The sequence below is a fragment of the Antedon bifida genome, chromosome 4 (genome assembly GCF_963402885.1).
Source record: "Antedon bifida chromosome 4, ecAntBifi1.1, whole genome shotgun sequence".
In the NCBI taxonomy this organism is placed as follows: Eukaryota; Metazoa; Echinodermata; class Crinoidea; order Comatulida; family Antedonidae; genus Antedon; species Antedon bifida.
In genome coordinates, this window is record NC_136229.1 from 21077691 (window position 1) to 21094034 (window position 16344).

The following is a 16344-nucleotide window of genomic DNA, read 5'->3' on the forward strand; positions in this document are numbered from 1 at the left end:
CCATGTTTTATTTTTCTGCAACCTGATGGATCGTTTTTATCATTTATTTATTTAGCTCCCCCACCCAATCTATAATGCTGGATCTGCCCCTGTAAGCAATATTGTTTAGCGACAATTTTTTTTTAAAGTAATAGTTGTTATCTTTTTGCTCTGTACAGTACAGTACAGTAAAGGTAGGTAGTAATATTGTTGTGTCAATACAATGTTATGTACAAAACATTCCAAAAAGATTTCATAAAACATTGAAACAATACTGTATGTCAGTAATAATGGGTATTTCTGTGTATACACTTTAGGTACACATCTTAAACAGGACTCGTACCACTGGGCCTCACAACATGAAATAGGTATTTACCTAATTCAAAATACTGTATAATCATCAGGATAATTCAAAGGTATCTATCAATAAATAAAGCTAATATGCTGGTATGCTGTCATGGGGAAAGTACAATTACAGTACAAGTCTACATGAATAAATCTAAACAAATTGTTATTATTATGCATATTCATTTTAAATGTCAAAATCAACAATCACTCTTACTTCTCAGGGATGATCAGAATTTTTTGAAACAATTATTGTATTCATTAAAAAGATTCATTCGGTTGGTATTACAAATAAAATATAATAGTTAACTAGAATTTAATTCGTCACTTTGACGAATTATAGGTGATCATTTTTATAAATTTATTGACATTAATATTTTTTAAACATGCACGTATGTTAACATACAATCGGAAAATGTTGATGTATGCCATCCTATACGCTTATAGTGCTTAGTTGTGCCTATTATATGTCATATCACATTATGTACAGTATACTGTATATCTATATACAGTGCAGCATTGGTGAAATTACGGACACACATAGTGTTCTAAGTTTTTGGCACTGATGACATTGTCAAAATAAACTTGTGAATAACAATATCGAAAGATAATGAATTGAGTAATAAAATATAATAATTGGAAGAAAATTTGGCACGTAGAAGGGCGGTGCCCGCTCTTTAAAAATTGTATAACTTTGACCAAAGAGATGAAAAAACTACTTTTTAACTTCAACTGGCCATATGATAACGTCACAACATCCGATAGGCTTAATTTTTATATGAATTCATATCTACATTTTATCAGCTTTCATAAGTTTTATTCTTCAAGGTCACCTTTAATTCTGAAGAGCTATAAGACATTCAAATGTATGGTGTAGCTGAAATTACACGACCTAGGTTATTCAAGTTTTTACGCGTGATGACATCATCAAAATGAAAATGTTGACAATTCATGAGAAAGATAATTAATTGAGCAAGCACATACTAAAATTTGTGCGAAAATCGGGCTCAAATAACGGAGATGCGCTCTATTGAATGTGATATCCCACACAAAAAGAAAAAAATTACTAATTTTTAAATTCAAGTGGCCATTTGATGACGTCATACCATTTTGTACGTCTAATGTGTATATACATTTATATCTACAACTTATTGGCTTCCATCTTAAGTTAAAAAAATTGGGGGTCATCTTCCATTCTGAAGAGTTATATTCATTTTAAAAAGGCCCTAATTTTTACCATTTTTAGCACTTTTGTACAATTAATGTGCGCATTTTGTCATTTTTAACGTGCTCGTATACCGTTATTTTAAGTCGGACTGGACTCAAAATCGGAGAATGTACTAAAGATTGTGAGTAGAATGTGATGTATACATCAAATTTTATTTTTTATGCTTTTTAAGAATCGCGTGCGCAAAAACGTGTTTTTGCGCAGTAATTTTTTGAAACCCGCAAATGGCCTAATTCATGCTCTAAATTGATCAAAATTTAATTTTAAGCTTTTTTAAATTTTAACGCGCGATTTCACTCGCATGACCTTGAAACACGCAAGTTTTTATTTGCTAATATTTTTTACCTTGACCTAAAATTTACGTGTAGTGAATTTCATAAATATGTGATAATGAATTATGGACATATGATTGATAATGTGATTTCACAAAATGGCGTATACGTGACGTCACGGATGAGTGATCACGCTGAAAAGCTTATTATGGCTAAGTTAAAGTATTTGAAAGACATTGTGAAATTTTTGTAATCATTGTTATTCAACTTTTTGAGATAATTGTTACACAAAAAGTGTACAGAAAGAAGAAGAAAAATAAAGATTTAACACAATAACAATAGGTGATCATTTTATTCTAAATGATCACCTAACTAGAATTTAATTCGTCACTTTGACGAATTATAGGTGATCATTTTAATCATTTTAATGAAATTAACATTTTTTAAACATGCACGTACGTTAACATACGATCGTAAACAGCTGATGTACGCCATCCTATGACATGATGCATATACACTTATAGTGCTGAGTTGTACCTATTATGTGTCATATACAATATACACAGTATATACTGTATATCTATATACAGTGTAGCATAGGTAAAATTACGGGACCCACATCATGTTCAAATTTGTTGGTATGATGGAATTATCAAAATAAACTCGAAGATGACAATTTCGAAAGATAATGAATTGAGCAAATAAATATAAGGATTGGAAGAGAATTTGATACGTAGAAGCGCAATGCGCGCTCATTGAAATTTGTATAACTTCGACTAAAGAAATCTAAAAACTACGTTTTAACTTCAACTGGCCATATGATAACATCACAACATCCGATAGACTTAATTTTTATATGAATTCATATCTACATTTCAACAGCTTTCATAATAAGTTATAATCTTCAAGGTCACCTTTAATTCTGAAGAGCTATTAGAAATTCAAATGTATGGTGTAGCTAAAATTACACGACCTAGGTTATTCAAGTTTTTACGCGTGATGACGTCATCAAAATAAAAATGTTTACAACCCATGAGAAAGATAATCAATTGAGCAAGCACATTCTAAAATTTTTGCGAAAATCGGGCTCAAATAACGGAGATGCGCTCTATTGAATGTGATAACCCACACAAAAAGATAAAAATTACTAATTTTTAAATGCAAGTGGCCATTTGATGACGTCATTCCATTTTGTACGTCTAATGTGTACATGAATATGTATCTACAACCCAATGGCTTCCCGAATAAGTTAAAAAAATTAGGGGTCACCTGCCATTCTGAAGATTTATATTCATTTTAAAAAGGCCTTATTTTTCACCATTTTCAGCACTTTGATGCAATTAATTTGCGCATTTTGTCATTTTTAACCTGCTCGTATAGCGTTATTTTAAGTTGGAACTGACTCAAATTTGGTGAATGTACTAAGGCTGGTGAGTAGAATGCGATTTGTATAAAAAAATTGCATTTTTTACGCTTTGTAAGTATCGCGCGCGCAAAAACGCATTTTTGCGCAGTAATTTTTTTAAACACGCAAATGGCCTAATTCATGCTCTAAATTGATCAAAACTTAATTTTGAGCTTTTTAAATTTTTAACGCGCGATTTCACGTGCATGAACCTACGTGCGCGCGCGTTTTTATTTGCTAATATTTTTACCCTTGATCTGAAGTTTACGTGTAGTGAATTTCATTAATATGTGATAATGAATTATGGAGATATGATTGATAATGTGATTTCGCAAAATGGCGTATAAATGTCGTCACGGATGAGTGATCACGCTGGAAAGCTTATTAGGATTAAGTTATATTATTTGAAAGATATTCTGAAATTTTTGTAATCATTGACATTAAACTTTTTGAGATAATTGTTACACAAAATAGTGTACAGAAACAATAAAAAGAAAGAAAAAAATAATAAAGATTTTATACAATAACAATAGGTGATCATTTTATTCTAAATGATCACCTAATTATATCTCAACCTTTGACAAAAGCCAACTGATAGTTGGCGAAACGTCAGGTAAATAAGATAATCGTTATTTACTATTACTATTACGGTTGAGATATAATTAACTATTATATTTTAATTATTGTATTAATTAATTTGTTTACATTATTTAAATTCATTTGTATTCATTTTATAATATACAGTATAGTAGAATCTCCTGTCAAGTGAGATACACTGTCATTCTTCCCGTTTGTACCCAACACAGTACTTTATACCAACCAGTTATAACTTAACTTATAGAACTACAAAATTGGCTAAATAGTACAGCAACACAGTATGCTGAATAAGTTGCATTCATTGCTCCATAATGAAATAAAATTTTAATATAAATACAGTCAACACCGTGGACAATATGGCCATGGGCATAATGTATAACAACAAATGGCTGTATTATTACTCAACAAATACAATCCCTCCTACAGTGCAATAACCCTTTATGCATTGCCTATAGTATCAGTATTCAGTCACTGTCTATTTATCAATTCAATTAAACTAATATAAATTGTATTGAATTTTTGGATGATATCTACTTTATTGCTATTCAAATTCATCAGTTCAAAATCAAGGTTCTGCTCTATTTACCATTTTGTTTAATACGGTTGGACCAATGTTCTACCCTATTTACAGTATAATACAAGTCAAAGAAATGTTCTTCCCTATCTAGTCAGTTTACATTTGGCCTATTTACAGCATACCCTATTGTTTAAAGGTTTATTGCAGGCCAAGTACTGTAAACACTTGTATATTTGAAAGGTGTAGGAAATCAATGTTCTGCCCAATTTAAAGCTCTGTCTACACTATCAAACTTGTAATGTACCCAAATATCGTATTGATATGCCCAAATATGGTAGTGATATGACATCATCTTGTCCATTTTGGCACATCACATTTTGTTGTCACATAAAGTTTGATAGTGTAGACAGAGCTTAATATAGTCAGTTTACAGTTAAAAGTGACTACACTTCTACTGTACTGTGTTAACAATAGAGAATGGAATAATGATTATCACATTTTATTACTAACATGTTGAAACCTTCAGATAGCTGCATTAATGTATAATTTTATTGCAAACAATGTGTCAAATCAATACCTATTATAATAACAATACACTTGATTTATTTAAATAAAATAATACCACTTTTGTAATGCATACTATATTTGAAAATACATACAGTAAAATCTTTATATTTGTATCCAGTGAATGAAAATCTGAGAATCTGTATGGGATTTGACCATTTACAATGGCCTACATTTCATGGGGGGCATTCTAAAAACTGAGAGCCTACCGTATACTGTACTCTAACTTATTCGGGCAATGGAATTATAATTATAATTTTAAAAAGGTTATTTTTTATAACTGTAAAATGTGTACAGCGAATCCACCTGCAGTACAGTGTGTACAGTACAGTACAGTACTGTAAATTAACAGTAAATGTACAGTACTGTAATAACAGTAAATGTACAGTACTGTAGCTCTTGTATAATATTAATAACCTACTGTAAATGTCATACTGTACTGTAGTCCATGAGTTTTACATTCAAGTACCGTACTGTTTACATCCTGATCAGTTTCTTTACCTGCTTTCATTTTCAAGAATTCAATTTTACTGGCCAACAATATTTTAAATCAAACATGGGCCAATTACTGGGAGATTTTAAATAAAAGCGTGTTATGGATTTTCTTACTGGCCATGGGCCAGCTGACCTATACAAAATCTAAATTGAACACTGCTGTACATTTGAAACTTGGCTGTAAAAATAAAAACCATAAAACTTAAATGTATCATCTGCTGGATGACATTTGACATTTTATATTATTCTCAGTTGAATACATCAATTGCTGCCGACAAAAACAATGTAACTTAGTATGATCTCAATTCTCATGGTTTTCAGGTCACTATGGATTGCTAACCAATAGTAGGTACATAATGATTTATTAGTTCCCTATCCTAATTAACTATTTTTAGAAACCAGTCTAAAAATATACTGTTAGTGTTACTCTTGTGTTGAGATCACCATGATTCTCCCTCTCCGCATTCTTCTTGTCCATTCCTCATGTCAGGTTCCTCCGGCTGTGTTGAGATCACCATGATTATTCCTCTTATCCATTCCTCATGCCAGCTTCTTCCAAATAAACAATGGATCTTGAATCAGACGTGAGGTTATGTCAATCATCCTTATCTTGAATATTGAATGCCCATTAACTTCACAAAGTATAATTAATAAATTTACCATACATATTCCAAGCAGTGTAATACATGCTATCATGATAGGATTTCATATTTCCTCAATATTAATTATATCATCATCAAAACATAATGGCAATAAAATGTGGTCATCCAAATTACATTTACATATTACACTACAGTATAGAGTACACAGTCAATAAAAATCGTTTTCTAACCAGTTTTAATCCTATTCACTAATCAAATTTACATTATAAAAATGCTAGCATCTGTCACTGTTCAGTTATTATTTATATAAATATCAGACTACATGTTGAACATGGTGTTAGGATTAAAAGGCACACCAGATATCTCAGCAGATTAAACCTGTTTCCATAGATAGATAACAATAGTCTACAATCCCCAGTGATATTCCGTCATAACACAACCCAACAATAAGGGTCCCATAAGGGTACATTTATCCGGTCAAAGACAATCAAAGCTTTGGATTATTGAATGGGCGTTGCTTTCTATAGTTAAGGTCATTCACCTTGTAGGTGTCTTGTACTGTAGCATGTAAGCGAAAACCCACAGTGGAGTTTAATAGCCAAAATCAATGATGTCAGGTATAAAGTCTATACCCAAAACCCACACATTGTTGATAGAAATGCTTGCAGTTGCCAAGTCGTTAAAACAATATTGACTTGTTTTTATATTAACTTCTGCCAGACAAATTAGATTTTAATGGGCCAATCCTACCACAGAATTATTTAGTCACAAATCACAATCACAAGCAATTTCTAAGTAAGTGATAATGCCAAACAAAACATAAACAACTGGGACATCTACAGTACTGTATTCTAAGAATTGAAGATTTTTTTAAATTAACTATTTTCCTAAAAATATTCACAATTTTAAATCAATTGCCTGTTGTGAATGTTACTGTACAGTAAATCTACTTCAAAAGAAAAACTCTACTGTCCAAAATGTCTCGGTATCCTTGCTTTTCTGTATATAAATAATGTAGTACTGTAGTAGACACTAGTACTGAAAGCAAACAATTTGGAATTTCTGGGATGTTTAGAACATATCTTGAATTTGTACAGTAGAATCTATTCTAAACTGAAACCAACTAATTACTTATAAAGAGAGTATAGATAGAATGACTAATGTCATACAACACAAGAGGCAGATAAGATCAGCAAATACCATCTATATAACGGTCTTTATTTGTCTTATGTTTGACCCAGAGTGTCGTAGGTCAATCATCTCAAACTGACAACATTATATATTTTGTATTGTAAAATAAAACCTTAGGGAGCTACAGTAATGGCATGATACCACCACCACCACTATAGTGTCAAATTTTATGCAAAATATTTTCAGAAACTCTGTGTTCACACAGTATCTGTCATTCATTCTATAATATAATATAAATGTTGTAATAAAGCTCTGTCTACACTATAACACTTTATGCGACAACAAATATGATGTGCCCATATATTGACATGGTGATGTCATACCACTACCATATTTAAGCATATTACTACCATACTACCATATTTGGGCACATCACACTTTTGTCTTGAAAACTAGTTTGATAGTGTAGACAAAGCTTAAGAACTGGAAGGGGTTATCCTCATTAAAAGATGGTTGAAATTTTCAATAAAATAAAATAAAACAAAAATATCTCCATCAACAATGTATTGTTATAGTGTTTGAAATCTCAAAGCAGTGGAAAAGATCTTGCAAACACAGCTGATAGAATTACCTTTTACAGTCAGGCATTACTCTTTAAATTTACGAACATAAACGAACCCTCTGTCAATGCTCATACTAGATTTGTATCATTTGAATATTTCAAATCTACCTTTAATGCATACTGTAGTATTTTATACTGTCAGTCATTTTGATATATTCTTTCTCTTTAAAATATTACTCCTACCTATATAATAGTTAATAGTATAAATGTACTAACAAACTAGTAACAAAGCATCACATTGTCTTTAAACAGCAACTTTCTTTCAAGAAGATACTTAAATACAATGGGTTACTATATACAAAAGTAGGACACCCATTAAAGTGAATAAATTTGATTCTTTTAAAAAACTTTATCAAATGCTATCTGACCCTTGACCCAGTTGATAAGTATCTAAATTTAGTAGAGCACTATTTAATGGCTGGTTGAAGTCAGTTTTAGGCATATACTATAGTGTTCAGGTCGACTGTAATTGTTGTTAATAAAAGCTATTAATTGAAATTATTAATATTATGGTCATTCAGTTGTTCAATTTCAGAAGTCAAATTAGTAGGGGTTTTCTTTTATACACAGGTAAAGATGTCCATATTATTATACATAATAATACAAATATAGCAATAACAAAGGTCATTACCACAATGTTGTGCTATTTTTATTACCTGCAATTTTTTACAAATTAAAAATCATGACTATAGTTATGATTGAGTGTGTGTTAAATTAAAAACAGCATACTAAACTTAATGGACTCATTGCTTATTGATTTCCTACACTGTGCAGTATAATGGTCATACTATTACAGTAAGTACATGTAGCTGCCAACAACCAACGTCCCCCCCCCCCCTCCTCTCCCCTCCACCACTTTTATCTTTAAACAAATATGTAACCTACAATGATTTTCAAATTGTATCTCATCAAATTATTGATTGTATGTCAGTACTGTAGTTTTAATATTTAGTTTAATTATATCTGTCATCATGTTATTGGGTTTTGTTATCGATTATCATACACGTTCCACTTGTCAGTCTTTTGTCATTAAGGATTCATTTATAAAATAAGATACATGATGTGACAGCAAACATTGCAGATAAAACACACATCTTTAATCATAGATTACCAGGTCTTCTGTTTCAATACTGTAAGCTTTATTATTGCATTATAATAATATAGCAACTTACTATTATTAATAAAGTTAGAATAACTGTCAGACAGCTAATCTTTGCCTCTAAATTATACAGTACTGTATATACTTTATGGTATGAAAATAAATTTCATACACCGTGAAAAACTTAATATACTGTACAGTAACAGTGATTGACAGCTATTTGAATCATAATCAAGTTTTAACCATATTCTTCATCATTAACAACAATTTTATCAACTATGATATAAATAGCTAACTTTTAAAATTTTGTGTGGACAAGAACTTCAATTAGAAAATGCACACTGCAATCTCTGCCATCTGATAGTAATTATCTAACATGTTATAGTACTTGACTGTTGATGTTGCTACTTCATATTGTTGAAAATTACATAATTATCTTCTTCACTTAACTTACTGTACAATATGTGTAAAACATACTGTAGATCAACATAATTTAATTCATGTACAGTTGTACATAAAATAAAATGTTCAAACGATGGAAACTGAGAAGTGGATTTGCAATGACCTACAGCTGTAGGAATCTGGACTTACAGTACAACGTCAAAGGATGATATTGATACTATTTGAATATGTTGAGTTTGGTTCACAATCACAGCAATTTATTTTTGGTTTTTTGGACCCAATTTTTATGATATGAACCTTTTTTGGACAAATTCATAGTCATACTGTATCTAAATTCACATACTGTATCTGGACTTACAGTACGACGTCAAAGGATAATATTGATACTATTTTTTTACATTGAGTTTGGTTCACAGCAAATTAATTTTTGGTTTTTGGACCCAATTTTTATGATTCTACAGTAGGAACCTTTTTTGGACAAATTCATAGTCATACTGTATGTATAAATTCACATATATGAACATCGTAGGTACTCATAAATCAAAAGCCCCCTTAATTTCAGATCACTTTGATTAGCTTTATATCTTGCAATAACTGTTGTGCACTCAGTCATTCAATCATGCTGTTTCAAGAGTGAACATACTGTATACTGTACTGTAGGTGTGTGTATTGATGACTGAGATACAACACACAGTTGAATCATATTCTATTAACTAACAATACAAATAATGAATAATTAGTGCTCTATACAGTATGACATCACAAATAGTTTTATTTTCGAAAACAATATACACTAAAATACTGTACAGTAGAAAAATAGTGATATTGAATGAAAGAAAATACTGAAGCAAGACTAATTAACGTTTTTACTAGTTGCATTCACTAAAATAGTTAAAATAGTTTTAAATAGTTGATTTTTATAATACATTAGTGCAGATCTGAACAACAACAACCAAACTTCTTTGCGTACTACTGTAGATGTGAGGCAGCGTGATGGAGGTACTGTAGGTATAACTGTACAGTATTTTGACTTCAAATGAAAATTAATAAGCATTTTGTATTTACTTCTCAGACTGCAAGAATCTTTTTGTTTATAATAGTTTAATAATACAGTATGAAGCAATAGATGCAAGTTTCAAGGATTGAGGTTGTCCCATTAAAAGGTCAATAGGTCATATGAATTCTGCTTGAAGGTCAATGTCAAGTTATGTAAGAAAACACAGACTGGATTATGTTTCACTGTTGCAAAGAAGATTTGGTAATTAAGAAAATAACTTACAATAGTAAAAACATGTCACGAAAAGCTATAGTAAAAAAAGTGGTAAAGTAAGTGATGAAGTAAAAAGTGTTTAATTGTAAATATATCGCAATACAACATTCACCATTCATAACACAAACTGTGAAATCTACTGCTGTATGGCATACATAAACTTACATTTGGCAAGGAAACGGCTAAAACCTGATAAAAAGTAAAGTGTGAAAAGTTGGTCTATATTTATCAAAACAATATAAATATCACAACCATAAAATAAGGAACATTAGGTTTGATTTTGGGTCTAATCGAATAATTAAAAAACCTTATTTTTTAAATGAGGAACAGAATCCAATATGCCACAAAGTGTACCAAATTCTGCATTTCAAGAAGATGATTTTAGTATTATTATTTTTAATTTATGATTTTCGTTTTCCATCTCAATGACACATGACCTACACCACCACCATGAAATAACTTAACTAATGGCCTAATCTACTCTAAACAACTACTGCTGTATGTAGGCTAGCCTAGGCCGAGCCGAACTTTCCTTACCTCACTGTCACTTTTGTCCAAAGTATGTGCCTCCCGTGTCCTGAAACAATTTTGACACTTTGTCTTATTGAAAATGTTCGGTTTGAAATCCTTACAAGATGATTTAGAACTCATAAGGTTCTTTTCTGCCCGATCAGCGAACCCCATTTTGATGTTTTGATAATAATAACGGGGTGGGTTATCAGCAAGTCAGGACCGTTCCAAGCGTCATTCACTCAGCTCTCCCAAGAAAAAATACACCTCAAAACTACGATTCTTCCTCTACAATCTAGGCCTAAGTATGTATCCAACGGTAGTTAATCACAAAGTAATGATAGAATGACACATCTTAGTAAATCCAAAGCTGGAAAACGATTCATGGAAAACATTTTGTAAGTTCAGACAACATTTCTGATTACACACCACCAGGCAACATCTTCCCGCTAGCCTTGTCGCTTCGTCTGTTTTTGGTTTCCAATTTGTGTGATTGGTGGCATGGTGTGGTGGTGGAATTTTGACGAGCTCATATGTCACTCCAAGAAATATAGAGGGGGCTAGTCTAATATCTTCTAATTATTATTTTTCCTTTTTTGGATATATATATAGTAATAATAATGCTAATAAACAAACTAAAATATATCATGCAATTAAAAATCAATTTTTAAAATATTTTCCTTTATTTAAAAATGACTTTACATTATTTGATATAATAATAATAGAAATCCAGTAGGCCTATGATCTGATAATTTAATATGTTGCTTAATTATTTGGTTTTTAATAATATAATATTGGATTTAATTCAAATTCTATTCTATTCTATCTATATACATGATTAATGTACATTCTCTAATGATATAAACTACTATTTTTATAGTTACTATATTGCACTTGTGATTTAAAATATACAAATGTCAAAATTACATTGTATTTAAACTAGTTGATATAAGCACACTACCTGCCGTATGAATATTATTAGAAATAATGTTTCAATTTTCAAGGTGATTTGGGTGTGGATGTCAGTTTGACGTTACTGAGGAATATGGAGCCAATTGTTTCTCATGGGCTCTAGGCCTACGCACACCTCCTCAATTTAACTCTTACTTACTATACGTTCATAACAGTGCTATGTCTGTATGATAGATAGTTACCGTGTCGGTAACAAATTATCATTAAATAGATCGTATCAATTATATAGACGACCGATCGTATCAATAGACGAGTGATTTAAATACTTGGGAATGAGTAGTGAACATCTGATCCAGTACTTTTTTATTCTTTTAATTCATCCATATGTTTATTCACAGCAATGAATTAAAAATGAGGCAGACGTCGTACGTATGTAACAAACATTACAAAAACTGAAAGATCCCATTAGACGACACACAGCCTTTAATTCAGAACATGTTTAATGTGGCCAAATGCCATGTATTGTCTTTGGTGAATTATCAACTTATATACTGTAATAATCATCAATACTTCCAACGGAGAACTTCATGATAAAACCGGCGCTGATGCCGCCGGCAAACATTGATGGTACCGCTGCGAACGAAAGAAGAGACAAACTTCCAATTCCAGATAGACCATGTCCACTGTAGAAGAAAACAAATCAACTCTGATGACAATGGTCGGTGCGTATCCCTAAAGCTCTGTCTACACTATCAAACTAGTTTGACAAAATAGTGTGATGTACCCAAATATGATAGTGATATTCTCAAATATGGTCGTAGTGATATGACATCATCATGTCCATATATGGGCACATCACTTTGTCACATACAGTTTGATAGTGCAGACAGAGCTTTAGAGATGCGACAATATAGATGCGACAAAATGACATAATTATAATGATATTGTGTGGTAATGATGATGGTGGTGGTGATGAGGTCGATGGTAACATACCTAGTGCATCCAGCAGCCAAGCGGGCTCCAAAAATACAACAAAAGCCGCCAACAAAAGAAAAGGCATAGCCAACCCCAGGAACAGATGCTATCGAGTCAGACGCCAGTGCAGAGAAAAGACCTCCAAGAATTGCGCCAATGACATAAAATACCTGACGTGTAGAATTAGAAATGAGGTAAAATTGAAAAATCTGAAATCATCATCTTTCTTGTCATATTTCATAACATAGTATCATAGTCTTGTTATTAAATATTATATCGTTTCTTCGTTCATCGCACATGCCTTATAGCTACTACGGTGGCCCATAAGTCACATACGTTCGTATATAATGACATGACACTAATGGGCTATCATAGTTACCTGCCACCAATTACCAATTCCTCTTGCATAGGGGGAAAGATACGGTGATATTGCCCTCAGTCGCTCAGTAAATAGTAGTTGAGAAACTATTGTACAATAGCTCTGACTTCCGCCAATTGTGTTTCCAATAAAAAGGATGAGTGGTACTTGAAGACAACCAATTATAACTCCTATAAATAGCAACGATAATTGTGTCACTCTAAAATGACCATTTTGGGTCTGAAAGTTAGCAATGTTTTTTGTTACAGTTTTCTGCACAATTGCAGAACAATTAATCTGTAACAACTTATCAAGTGTGATGCATTGTGAAATAAAACGAATGAATGAATAAATATATTTTTAACACACAAACTTGAATAGTACTGTATACGGTACTTTTCACTTACCACTTACGTATGGAGGCCACGCAAATGCAGAAAATAAACAACAAACTGTTTCATTTCCGATCTGTAAACAAAAAAACGAAAAGTCAAAGGGGAAACCCCATAAGATGAATGGACTTCCTAAAATACACACGAGTTGGTGTGTAATTATGTGCCTAGGATATTATTTCAAGTTGGATAACTAATAATTTGCATACTCACGTGTACTTCTTCCTTCCACGGATATGCAAACTGAAGACCGACGACAGCGGCCACCATTAGGAAACCACAAACAGAAGTCAACACAAAAAACGGAATGGGCAGATAATCATCCAACCTAGGGTGGAAGCAAACTCTTAATCAAGTTCATTAACGTAGTTAGCCTATTCAGTTCGAATGCGGAGAAACGATCATAAATAAATGAAAGCACTCAGAAACTGAGTGAAGTACTTGATAAAATATTGCCACAGAGAGCGCATGTTGATATTTCGGCCCATGTTAAAAGAATACAAATTATTCTTTTTTTTTATTTGTGAAGTTATTGATGAACCGATTATATACAGATACAGACAAATTCTGAATGATAACTTCATCGGCAGGGTAAAACCCATCTCTCTGATTAACTTACAACAATCTTTTGAGTGGTTTCTTTGGTGACAGTAACTTAGTAAGATACGGTTCAACTAAACCATACACGAATGCACCGAGTAATCCAGCTACCAAAGTCACAACTATTAAAACAAACAAAAAACACTTTATATTTTAGTTAATACACACCAACATCTCTGTATGAATCGTATATGATGTTTATATTGCCCTCAGTGATAGACCAAATGTGTATTTATTGGAATACAATGTTTAGGATCTATACATTACTGTTTTTTACTTACATGCGCTGCCATTTCCAACAAACGTCCCAACTTGAACTAATACCATTGCAGGACACTACAACAATGAACACAAAATGGTTATCATTTTTTAGCGGTATACTAAAATACTGTGCTGTAGTTTAAATTTCAATACCTTTAAGGCTCATTTACATAGACGCCAGTGCAGAGAAAAGACCTCCAAGAATTGCCCCAATGACATAAAATACCTGATGTGTAGAATTAGAAATGAGGTAAAATTGAAGAAACCATCATCTTTTTTGCCATCTTTCATAACATAGTATCATAGTCTTATTATTAGGCCTATATCGTTTCTTCACACATGTCTTATAGCTACTACGGTGGTCCATAAGGCACATACGTTCGTATATAATGACATGAACACAAAATGGTTATCATTTTTTAGCTGTATACTAAAATACTGTGCTGTAGTTTAAATTTCAATACCTTTAAGGCCCATTTACACTAGGACGATAACGATCGACGATAAAAGATAAATATGCATTTTTCATACATAACACAAAAGAAAGCTAACAAGTTTTGCTATGTATGTATATTTATCTATTCATCGTCGATCGTTATCGTCCTAGTGTAAATAGGCTTATGATAAATTGACAATAGTGACGAGGAAGATAATAATTTAAAATGCAGTAGCAATTTTGTTGGAATAAAGGATTTTTTTTACAGTTCCTTATCTATTATATTGTTTTCTTTTATTAAAACTTACCGATCCTGAAAGTTGCATTCCAACACCCAAAATAAATCCACCAGCAGTTGTTGTAAGAAGTCCCTTTGTACTGTAAGTTGAGATCAGAGACATCCTTGTTACCTGAAGTAAATTCTTCGTTTGTGGAATGATTGAGAGGATCCCCATTAGAAAAAGACTCATTACCCCTGCTGCCAGAAACATTTTGAGCATTACGAATTTGGTAAAGATGAACTGACCTCTGATTATTCTGGGATCAAAGACTGAAATTAGAAATAAGAGTTAACTGAAATATCTTAGCAAGAATAAGTAGGCTTACGTTGTGTTAAGTACCTTGAATGACTGGAGGAGAAGGGAGAGATCAGAATGATCTTAAACCTGGACGAAAGACTGGATACTTAGTGTGAGATGAGATATGACTCTGTTGAGATGATAAGTTGTGGTTGTTGAAACTGTGTGAATTACGACTATGATGATAGAATGATAATGGTTTTGACGATACGTATTACGATTTTGAGGATGGAGATACTCGAAATAGACTATAATATGTTTACATTACCTCTTCCCTTTTCCATAGCAAATCCAAATACAATTCCACACACCAAACTGATAACAAGTTTACCGAACACTTTCAAATATATCCGTTTGCTGTCATTTACGACTTCTTTAGGTTCATTTATCTTCCATTTTAAATGTCCATTTTGTGACATCACACCATTATTCGGCATGGTATTAACTTCTGTTAACACTTCTGCCACCATGTAAGATCGTGGTTCACCCATCGCGTCTTTGGGTGGCAATACAAGCTGACTACTGGATACGCCGTTGTTCATTTTGTTTTAAAAAAGCATTACATAGGCCTACATCAACTGAAACGCAATAATGTACATTGTTGTAACTGGTTTTACCGTGAAATGATCGAACAATTCGATGTTTATTCTACTCAGGTGTTTAATCGATCATTAACGGTATGCATAGATACAAATGACACGTTTGCCCATTAATATTAGTTGATAGGTTACAATGAATGTAAAAGTTTAATCATCAGATGCAATGTTATGCCCTGTATGGTTTGACAACTGTTG

At 32.1% G+C, this 16344-nt stretch overlaps 2 protein-coding genes across 2 annotated transcripts in view; both read right to left on the minus strand.

Annotated features, from left to right (window-relative positions):
- The window catches only part of LOC144839758 (uncharacterized), a 76191-nt gene extending 64667 nt beyond the window's left edge, over window positions 1-11524 (minus strand). The window contains exon 1 of the mRNA XM_078695234.1: window positions 11066-11524. Coding sequence (XP_078551360.1) covers window positions 11066-11212 — 147 coding nt within the window. The 5' untranslated portion in view covers window positions 11213-11524. The remainder of the gene's footprint in view (window positions 1-11065) is intronic.
- A 369-nt stretch (window positions 11525-11893) lies between these two features.
- On the minus strand, window positions 11894-16113 carry LOC144840542 (uncharacterized). The gene is made up of 9 exons (XM_078696377.1): window positions 15819-16113; window positions 15281-15522; window positions 14557-14611; window positions 14295-14397; window positions 13889-14003; window positions 13691-13751; window positions 13305-13474; window positions 12944-13095; window positions 11894-12633 (listed from the first exon to the last, which is right to left on the minus strand). Exons 1-9 carry the CDS (start codon window positions 16090-16092, stop codon window positions 12495-12497), a joined length of 1311 nt encoding a protein of 436 aa, XP_078552503.1. The 5' UTR covers window positions 16093-16113; the 3' UTR covers window positions 11894-12494.
- Window positions 16114-16344: the final 231 nt, after the last annotated feature.

Bases quoted from the DNA above. Each gene is read 5' to 3' on its own strand.
- LOC144840542 (XM_078696377.1), bottom strand. From the start codon at position 16,092: ATGAACAACGGCGTATCCAGTAGTCAGCTTGTATTGCCACCCAAAGAC. The intron at 14,398-14,556 runs GTAAGTAAAAAA...TTGTTTTAATAG, and splicing joins TGTTGGAAATGGCAGCGCAT to TTGTGACTTTGGTAGCTGGA. The intron at 14,004-14,294 runs GTAAGTTAATCA...CTTCCACCCTAG, and splicing joins AAACCACTCAAAAGATTGTT to GTTGGATGATTATCTGCCCA.